At 42.5% G+C, this 10,956-nt stretch overlaps 1 protein-coding gene across 1 annotated transcript in view; it reads right to left on the bottom strand.

Moving 5' to 3' along the window:
• Positions 1-479: 479 nt before the first annotated feature.
• The window catches only part of LOC111977697 (phospholipid phosphatase 4), a 109,554-nt gene continuing 99,077 nt past the window's right edge, over positions 480-10,956 (bottom strand). Inside the window, exon 7 of the mRNA XM_070448385.1 lies at positions 480-1,285. Within this exon, the coding sequence (XP_070304486.1) occupies positions 1,074-1,285 (212 nt within the window). The 3' untranslated portion in view covers positions 480-1,073. The remainder of the gene's footprint in view (positions 1,286-10,956) is intronic.

Genomic DNA, 10,956 nt, shown 5'->3' with positions numbered 1-10,956 from the left:
TCCCAATCACGGCCGGTTGTGATACAGCCTGGAATCAAACAGTGCCTTAGACCGCTGTGCCACTCGGGAGACCTTGATGTTGTTCAATTGATGTTTACTGATTGCTGTAAAACTCTGATGATAGAGCTAAGTGTGGATTAATCTTCTAGAGATGATATTTAAACCAAATAGTAATAACATGTATTTAACAATTCCTTGAAAACGGCACATAGTTGTCAATGGTTTTAGCAGAACTGGGGTTCTCCTTGCCCCCCCAGCAGCCAAATCGAACGCTATTGTGATGTTTTATTGATWACAACCATTTGGTGTTATATTTATCATTATGTTTCCATGGAAAACCAGCAGTAGGAGAGATGTGAACAATGCAAAAACAACGTCTGTGGGTCTAAAACCAAGGCTAATAGAATAATAATAGAATACAGTTTGGACAACATTAGTGACCATACATCTGGCCATTATAGTTGATGTGTTCTCTCAAAGTTAGAAATGTGTGAGCTATCAGAGTTTGTAGTGTGAATTCCCTCACTGACAAAGCGATTAGATATCTCATAAATCATATTGGGGAGCTATGACATATAACACACCCAGTGCCTCATTGCTGTGACATTTAATGAGATTACCACCAGGCGCTCTGCTTTCCATCCAACTCTACATCAAATTGATACCAGCCGCTATACCAGCTACTCCATTCTACTAAAGTGAGCAGTTAATAAAATGTCGAGCAACAACTTGTAATGAACATCCTAGCAGTTTATTGTTGGGTTAGGGCTTTTGCCTTTTTGCTCCAGCAGTGTTGTCCTATATTCCCAGATGCCATACATACACAGCCTCTCTAAATAAAGACCACTGAAAGGGTGCTGATTCCGGCAGGCAAAACAAACAAAGGGTGAGGATGGAGGGAGGTGAGAGACAGGGAGAAAGATTGAGAGAGCGAGGGGGGGTACAGCACTGTCCACTGGTATATGTAAGTGCTAGCTAGTCAGTCTACAGTTAGTGAGAGGGGGAGCGGGTTGGGTGGTCCTGGGGTGAGGGTGGAGTTAGAGATTGTGTCTGGAGGTAGGGGTGGGCAGGAGTCATACAGGCCCCTCCGTCAGTCCCTTCAGAGGCAGGCTGGTGGCGTTCTCAGTGGGCAGGACCCGAGGATCGCCCTGTGCAGAGATGAGGTGGGAGGCTTTGGCCAGACTGGCATAAGGCAGGTGGCAGTCCATGTGCAGGAACGGGGGGTAGTGCTGTCGGTAGCAGATGTAGGCAAAAAGCAGGCCGATCACCCCTCCAACAAAGGCATCTAGGGAATAATAGTAACAATATATTAATACTGTACATATAATAATATATGCCACTGGCAGACATTGGTATCATTAGTTCCACACTCTTACCTTAAGTCTTACCTTGGGTCTAACTTACCTACAGAATATCTACAGTAGGAAATTAACTTGGGTACTTAGTTATTTATASAGTGCATTAATTATTGATATGTTACTTCATTATTGGTGATAACATTGGAAATGTCAGCTAATTTAGATTATAAGTAGCTAGGAAAAATGGTGGTACAGTCATATGGAATTTGTTACAGCCCAACAACAGACTACAGAGAGATATTTACTAAAGTCTTGCAGGTAGACAGATATGAAAACAAGAGGAAAGGTCAGCCTTTGAATTTGGTCTGGATGGGTGCTGGGAGCAGTTTGTTTCAAGGTCCAATGCAGCCATTTTTATCTCAATATCAAATCATTTCTCAGTAAGTACATTACGGTGATTGTTTTAAAAATAAAATGGTCAAAAATAAACAAAAACAGCTTCTTAGCAAAGGGCAATTTCTCAAGCAGGAAGACCAAACCTCCATCCCACCAAAACAGGCTGAAATTTCAGGCAGTCTTTTCAAACAGCTCTTACACTAAAAGGGCATTATCATAATTTTCACAATTTCACAGTATAATTCCAACCTCAAAGTATGGAAATATACACTGCTCCAAAAAATAAAGGGATCACTTAAACAACACAATGTTGTCAATCACACTTCTGTGGAATCAAACTGTCCACTTAGGAAGCAACACTGATTGACAATAAATMMCACATGCTGTTGTGCAAATGGAATAGACAAAAGGTGGAAATTATAGGCATTTAGCAAGACACCCCCAATAAAGGAGTGGTTCTGCAGGTGGTGACCACAGACCACTTCTCAGTTCCTATGCTTCCTGGCTGATGTTTTGGTCACTTTTGAATGGATGAAGAATATGTACATAAAAATATATGAATGAGTGATGGTACAGAARGGCATAGGCAAGATGCAGTAGATGGTATAGAGTACAGAATATACATATGAGATGAGTAATGTAGGGTATGTAAACATTATATTAAGTGGCATTGTTTAAAGTGGCTAGTGATACATTTTTTACATTATTAAAGTGGCTGGAGTTGAGTCAGTATGTTGGCAGCAGCCACTCAATGTTAGTGGTGGCTGTTTAACAGTCTGATGGCCTTGAGATAGAAGCTGTTTTTCAGTCTCTCGGTCCCTGCTTTGATGGACCTGTACTAACCTCGCCTTCTGAATGAAAGCGGGGTGAACAGGCAGTGGCTCGGGTGGTTGTTGTCCTTGATGATCTTTATGGCCTTCCTGTGACATCGGGTGGTGTAGGTGTCCTGGAGGGCAGATAGTTTGCCCCCGGTGATGCGTTGTGCAGACCTCACTACCCTCTGGAGAGCCTTACTGTTGTGGGTAGAGCAGTTGCCGTACCAGGCGGTGATACAGACCGACAGGATGCTCTCGATTGTGCATCTGTAAAAGTTTGTGAGTGCTTTTGGTGACAAGCCTAATTTCTTCAGCCACCTGAGGTTGAAGAGGCGCTGCTGCGCCTTCTTCACCACGCTGTCTGTGTAGGTGGACCATTTCAGTTTGTCCGTGATGTGTACGCCGAGGAACTTAACTTACTACCCTCTCCACTACTGTCCCGTCGATGTGGATAGGGGGGTGCTCCCTCTGCTGTTTCCTGAAGTCCACGATCATCTCCTCTGTTTTGTTGACGTTGAGTGTGAGGTTATTTTCCTGACACCACACTCCGAGGGCCCTCACCTRCTCCCTGCGTTGCAGTTCTTGACACACTCAAACCGGTGCGCCTAGCACTTACTACCATAGCCCGTTTAAAGGTACTTAAATATTTTTTTGTCTTGCCCATTCACCCTCTGAATGGCACGTATACACAGTCCATGTGTTACGGATATAAGTATTCTGTGTGTATCCTGCGTGTGTTTCTTTTCTCTCCTTCTCCCTTACTCACAGGTGACAATCATCATTCCCTAATCAGTCATCAATCAGTCGCTAATCAGAAGACACCTGCTCCTTTTCTCCTACCCAAACACAGTTCCTTTCCCTTGGTTTAAAAACCCTGTCAGTTGTTTTCTCTGGAGCTCGATCTCTTTGTGTAGCAATCTCTCTGTAAATGCCATATGTCTGTAGATCTCTTGTGTGGTTTAGCATCTACATGTCACTTTGTCCCCACCTGTGAGTATTGTGTTTGTTATGGTGTTTGAGTGTTTGCTTGATAGTGGGAAAAGGGGGTAACCAGACAGGTCGCCCATGGGCATACACTACCCGTAGGTAAACTTTTTTAAATACACTAGTTAGAACTGGGTGGACCACCCACTGTATTTTTGGTTAGTTAGTTAGCTGTTGTTGAAATAGGCTAGTCTAGGGGTGTTTTTGGATGCTTATTCTTTCTTTCCTTGGGTCCCCCCCCCCCATTACCGTGTGTTTACTAATAAACCCTGAYTTTGACGGTAGATTTAAGTTGTCGTGGTTATTTGTTCTCACTGTTACGTTTTCACTATTATAATTTGCGTGAGTTGTGTTACGAGTCCTATTACCATCCSCCCTAGACTGTCGGGCCGAAGGGATTCGTAACACCATGTCTCAATTGTATCAAGGCTTAAATCCTTCTTTAACCTGTTTCCTTCCCTTCATCTACACTAATTGAAGTGGATTTAGCAGGTGACATGAATACGGTATCATAGCTTTCATCTGGTCAGTCTCATGGAAAGAGCAGGTGTTCCTAATGTTTTGTACTCTGTGTATATCAAAATAAACAATTACCACACAAATACACAAAAAAAATGTGTATAACATTTTTCTGAAATATTGTGACTAAATATGCAAATGAGACAAAATACATCTGCCTATACTGCCACTACTGCCAATCCCCTTTTCTTGACGCTGGATAAAGTCAGTATATTTTGGGTGGCTTTCATTTGGAAAAAGACACTCCAGGACTATTCATAGATTGTTGATAAAAAAACAATTCTCATCTTTCTATCTAAAAAAWTAGTACTGCCATGCATGAGAAATGAATTTCAGCATAAGGTACCAGTCAAAAGATTAGACCTACTCATTCCAGGGTTATTCTTTATTTTTTACTGTTTTCTACATAGTAGAATAATAGTGAAGACATCAAAACTATGAAATAACTCATATGGAATCATGTAGTAACCAAAAAAAGTGTTAAACAATTCTAAATATATTTTTTATTTGAGATTCTTCAAAGTAGCCAACCTTTGCCTTGATGACAGCTTTGCACACTCTTGGCATTCTCTCAACCAGCTTCATGASGAATGCTTTTCCAACAGTCTTGAAGGAGATCCCACATATGCTGAGCACTTGTTGGCTGCCTTTCCTTCACTCATCCCAAACCATCTCAATTGGGTTGAGGTCAGGTGATTATGGAGGCCAGGACATATGATGCAGCACTCCATCACTCTCCTGCTTGGTCAAATAGCCCTTACACAACCTGGAGGTGTGTTTTGGGTCATCCTGTTGAAAAACAAATGATAATCCCACTAAGCGCAAACCAGATGGGATGGCAAATCACTACAGAATGCTGTGGTAGCCATGCTGGTTAAGTGTGCCTTGAATTATAAATACATCACTGACAGTCTCACCAGCAAAGCACCTCCACACTGTCACACCTCCTCCTCCATGCTTTACGGTGGGAACCACACATTTGGAGATCATCCGTTCACCTACTCTGTGTCTCACAAAGACACGGCGGTTGGAACCAAAAATCTCAAATTTGACCATAGGACAGGTTTCCACCGGTCTAATGTTCGTTGCTCGTGTTTCTTGGCTCAAGCAAGTTTCTTCTTATTATTGGTGTCCTTTTAATAGTGGTTTCTTTGCAGCAATTTGACCTCGAACGCCTGATTCACTCAGTCACCTCTTAAAAGTTGATGTTGAGATGTGTCTGTTTCTTGAACTCTGTGATGAATTTATTTGGGCTGCAATTTCTGAGGCTGGTAACTCTAATGAACTTAATCTCAGCAGCAGAGGTAACTCTGCGTCTTCCCTATCCTATGGTGGTCCTCATGAAAGCCAGTTTTATCATAGCGCTTAATGGTTTTTGTGACTGCACTTAAAGAAACTTTCAAAGTTCTTGAAATTTTTCGTATTGATTGACCTTCATGTCTGAAAGTAATGATGGGCTGTTGTTTCTCATTGCTTATTTGAGCTGTTCTTGCATAATATGGACTTGGTCTTTTGCCAAATAGGGCTATCTTCCGTATACCACCCCTACCTTGTCACAACACAACTGATTGGCTCAAACACATTAAGAAGGAAAGCAATTCCACAAATGAACTTTTAACAAGGTGCACCTGCTAATTGAAATGCATTCCAGGTGACTACCTCACAAAGCTGGTTGTGAGAATGCCAAGAGTGTGCAAAGCTGTCACCTGGAATGAGTAGGTGTGTCCAAACTTTTGACTGGTTCTGTATATTTTCCAAGCTTCTGAAGCGTAGATATGATACATAAATATCCATCACATCAAGAAACATTATGGATGTTCAAGATACTTTTGTAAATATAGTGTATGTGGACACCCCTTTAAATTAGTAGATTCGGCTATTTCAGCCACACCCGTTGCTGACAGGTGTATAAAATCGAGCACACAGCCATGCAATCTCCATAGACAAACATTGGCAGTACTGAGAMCTCAGTGACTTTTAACATGGCACCGTCATAGGACGGCACCTTTCCAACAAGTAAATTCGTCAAATTTCTGCCCTGCTAGAGCTGCCCCGGTTAACTGTAAGTGTTGTTATTGTAAAGTGGAAACTTCTAGTAGCAACAACCGCTTAGCCGCGAAGTGATAGGCCACACAAGCTCACAGAACGGGACCGAGATACTTTTGTAAATTGGCAGTACTGAGAGCTCAGTGACTTTTAACATGGCACCGTCATAGGARGGCACCTTTCCAACAAGTAAATTCGTCAAATTTCTGCCCTGCTAGAGCTGCCCCGGTTAACTGTAAGTGTTGTTATTGTAAAGTGGAAACTTTTAGTAGCAACAACCGCTTAGCCGCGAAGTGATAGGCCACACAAGCTCACAGAACGGGACCGCCGAGTACTATTGCGCGTAAAAATTGTCTGTCCTTAGTTGCAACACTCACTACTGAATTCCAAACTGCCTGGAAGCAACGTCAGCACAATAACTGTTCGTCAGGAGCTTCATAAAATGGGTTTCCAAATGTAAAGCTCGCCGCCATTGGAGTCTGATGTTCTTTGGAGTTATGAATCATGCTTCACCATCTGGCTGTCAAACGGACGAATCAGGATTTGGTGGATGCCAGGAGAACACAGCTGCCCCACTGCATAGTGCCAACTGTAAAACTTGGTGGAGTTGGAATAATAGTCTGGGGCTGTTTTTCATGGTTCGGGCTAGGCCCCTTCGTTCCAGTGAAGGGAAATCTTAATGCTACGACATACAATGACATTCTAGACAATTCTGTGCTTCCAACTTCGTAGCAACAGTTTGGGGAAGGCCCTTTCCCGTTTCAGAATGACAATGTCCCCCTGCACAAAGCGAGGTCCATACAGAAATGGTTTGTCGATATCGGTGTGGAAGAACATGACAGTCCTGCACAGAGTCCTGACCTCAACCCCATCAAACACCATTGGGATGAATTGGAATGCCGACTGCGAGCCAGGCCTAATCACCCAACATCAGTGCCCGACCTCACGAATGATCTTGTGGCTGAATGGAAGCAAGTCACCGCAGCAATGTTCCAACATCTATTGGAAAGCCTTCCCAGAGGAGTGGAGGCTGTTATAGCAGCAAACGGGGGACCAGCTCTATAATGCCCATGATTTTGGAATGAGATGTTCGACAAGCAGATGTCCACATACTTTTGCTCATGTAGTGTATCATAATGCTGAAAACGGATATTGACAGTGAAAAGAGAAACCAATTATAGACCATATAAAACCTTCATGAAAGTTAGGTTTACAAAGAAAGTTTCAAGATGATCTGATGTAAGGASCATGTTTTAGAAAAGCTTTTCCTAAAACTTCATGGAAGTTACATTGCCTGTCTCAGTCACCCCCTATCTTTATAAGACTGTAAAACACGCAAAACAAACTCAAGACACTTCCATTTAGTCTTTATTGCTTCATTAACATCACATCTTCATAACTAACACTAACAAATGTGAGTGGAATATCGAGCTCTGTGAGCCCTTTCGAAAAGCCATTACATATTATTTACTTCAAAGCCTTTTTTAAACTTGGCAACTTACTCTGCAATGGTCAAAATTCATACCATTTCCTACTTTCTTAAAGGTTAAAAATGACCCGCCACTATGTTCAACAGCAGAGAAAACCCCCTAACTTGAAATAGGTTTACTTTTCCTGGAATGACCGCAACATTACAAAAAGTGAAGCATCGCCTTTCTTCATTTTTCAATGGAAGCTGTACACCACCAGGGTACAAAGATTGTCKGAGGGTCATTTTTGACCTGGCAGTATTAAAATAATTTACACACCACAAAAACCACAAATAAACACACACACACAATGAGAAATTGAGATTATTTGTGCTACTGATTGAACTCAGACAAAACMAAAACTTTTTTGTGCATGTACAGCATCTCCTCTCCACGACCCCACATGACTCAAGTTCACAGTCAAATAAACAAAATGTCAGACAAAATAAACATTTCTTGAAAGCATTGTTTATTATTAATGGGGAATGCAGTCGGAGGCTATAAAGGTGCTGCAGATGACAGTCCCCACAGTTCTCTCTTTGCTGAATCCATGATTGCACGTTTCAGTGCCAAACAAGTCGTAGATCAGATTTTATCAGATGTCCAGGAGGAACAAGATAACAATGATTTAGAAGAGGAGGAGGTATCTGAAGAAGATGGAGAAGAATATAACCCAGAGCACGATGCATCATCTTCAGATGATGAAGAAGAAATCCCCCAAGCTGAAAGAGAGATTTTTGTCAAAGAACAGCAAAATAACATGGTCCTTGTCACCATATGACAACCAGGGCAGGATGGCAGCACAAAATGTCATAAGGATGACACCAAGGCCCACAATACATGCAGTTGCCCATGCCCAGGACATCGCCTCAACATTCATCACACCAGCCATCAAAAAAATAATCCTGGAGATAACACATTTGGAGGGTTTCCGTAAATATGGAGACAACTGGAAAAGGATAGATGAGATTGACCTGTGTGCCTACATAGGGCTACTAATCTTAGCAGGTGTGCATAGGTCCCGAGGTGAGGCTACCTGTAGTCTCTGGGATGCAGAGAGTGGAAGGGCGATTTTCCGTGCCACAATGCCACTGAAAGTTTTTCACACTTTCTCAAGAATGCTACGATTTGATAACCGTGAGTCAAGACCTGCAAGACGTATGAGAGACAAACTGGTGGCTATAATAGGTCTGGGAGAAGTGGGTGGAGCGTCTACATACCTCTACAACCCTGGGCCTGAAGTAACAGTGGATGAGCAACGAGTTCCATTCAGAGGTWAAAAAAAAGAGTAATATCTGTAAGTGATTTTCACTGTTAATTTTGTTATGTATTGCTGTAATAGCATTGATTTTATATGATAGTTTTCTGTGAACTGATACTAATTACTGATAGTAATCTCTTTTGTAAAAAGGTCGCTGTCCTTTCCAGCAGTATATTCCCAGCAGGCCAGCAAAGTATGGCATCTAGGTATGGGTGGCCTGTGACGCAAAATCCAGCTACACTTGGAAGATGCAAGTCTACACAGGGAAGCCGACCAGTGGAGGCCCGGAGAAGAGCCAGGGGTTGCGGGTTGTGCTTGATTTGACAGATGGACTCAGGGGGCACAATGTCACTTGAGACAGTTTCTTCACCTCTTATGAACTCAGCCAGCAGCTCCTGAAGAGGAAMATCACCATGGTTGGCACAGTTAGAAAGAACAAGCCTGAGCTCCCCCTGCACTCATCGCAACAAGGGGGAGAGAGGCCTTCTCATCAAAGTTTGCCTTCACCCCCACCACCACTCTAGTTTCTTACCTCCCAAAGAGGAACAAGGTCCTCCTGAGCACACTGCACAAAATGGCTGAGATCAGTGATCGTGAGGACAAGAAGCCAGCCATGAACCTGGACTACAACCACAACAAAGGAGGTGTGGACAACCTGGACAAGGTAATTGGAACTTACAGCTGCAGGAGCATTACTGCCTGCTGGCCCCTGGTCATCTTCCATAACATCATTGATGTGTCCTCATACAATGCCTTTGTGATATGGAACAAGATCAACCCTACCTGGATTCCTGATAAGCGGAACAAGAGGAGGGTGTTCCTGTTGCAGCTGGGAAAGACACTGAAACCCCACACATTCAAAGAAGGGAGCGCKTCCCCTGCACAGCAGCCTCTGCAGCGCTTGTTTACAGTTTTTCTCAATTGCTAAAACACTAAAACCCATTGGCTGAACAAAGTTCTCAGTTGCCTGGACTCATTTAGCTAATTATGCAGTCTGTTGTCAATACCTTAAACCATTTCACATGGTAAAACACAATTTGCAGATCTCACTTAGACTTTTCAGCAAAACTCTAAACACATTCTCATTCTCAAAACACATTCTGCACTCTAATGCACATGTCATCCATACCGGTAAACACAAGTGGCAACAYWCAAATACAAATAGAGAACACATGTCATTGATTGAACACAACCACTCAAWATTMATTTAACCTGTTTCAAATGATGCYACWCAACCAATATAAGCCAGTTCAGAGAGCAAACAGGTTGTTGAAGGTGGGAAGGAGAAAGTCTGAGAATGGATAGAAGAAACAATGTGAGAGGACGAGGACCAGTGCGTATGCGAGGTGGGCGACGAGGAGGAAGAGGAGGAGGGCAAGAAAGAGGAAGAGGAGGACGAAGAGGAAGAGGAAGACAAAGAGTGGAAATATCTGATGAAATTCGAGCAACAGTTATAGACCATGTTCTTGTCCATGGACTGACAATGAGGGAAGCAGGACTTAGAGTGCAACCCATTTTGAGCCAATTTTATGTGTCCACCATAGTAAGGACATTCAGAGAAGAGAACAGGTACAGTATACTACTGTATTTTTGTTATCGCAAATTGACTGTACTACACTATATGCAGCTGTTTCAATAGACATTTCTAAAGTTAATCACTGTATGTATTGTACTGCATGAATATGTTTTGGAATTGAAATGCAACTACTTTGAACTACTTTGAATTGAAACTACTTTTTGTAGAATTGCAAGGCTGCCACATGCAGGTGGAAGGACAGCTATATTCACTCGGGAGCAAGAGGCCGTTATAGATGGCATGGTCCTTCAAGATAATGCAATACGACTCAGAGAAATCCAGGAACGAGTGATACAAGACAACACACACTTCCAGGGAATCAYCAGTGTGAGCATTTCCACAATTGACCGTGTCCTCCATCGTAACAGGATGCGAATGAAACAAGTATACAGAGTACCTTTTGAGCGCAACTCACCAAGGGTGAAAGAACTGCGAGCAAGTAAGTGTACATTCAGAAACATTTACTGTAATCCAGATTGTCTACAGTACTAACACATACTTTGTGAATGACATTACTCTTCAGTACATACAATGTATGTGAATCAGAAGCCTAATTGTACTCTACAGTATAGCACTYTCTCTGTATGACTTC

This window comes from Salvelinus sp. IW2-2015, linkage group LG18 (assembly GCF_002910315.2).
Source record: "Salvelinus sp. IW2-2015 linkage group LG18, ASM291031v2, whole genome shotgun sequence".
Classification (NCBI taxonomy): Eukaryota; Metazoa; Chordata; class Actinopteri; order Salmoniformes; family Salmonidae; genus Salvelinus; species Salvelinus sp. IW2-2015.
The sequence above is the reverse complement of the archived record's forward strand: the minus strand, read 5'-3'. Positions and strand labels throughout refer to the sequence as shown.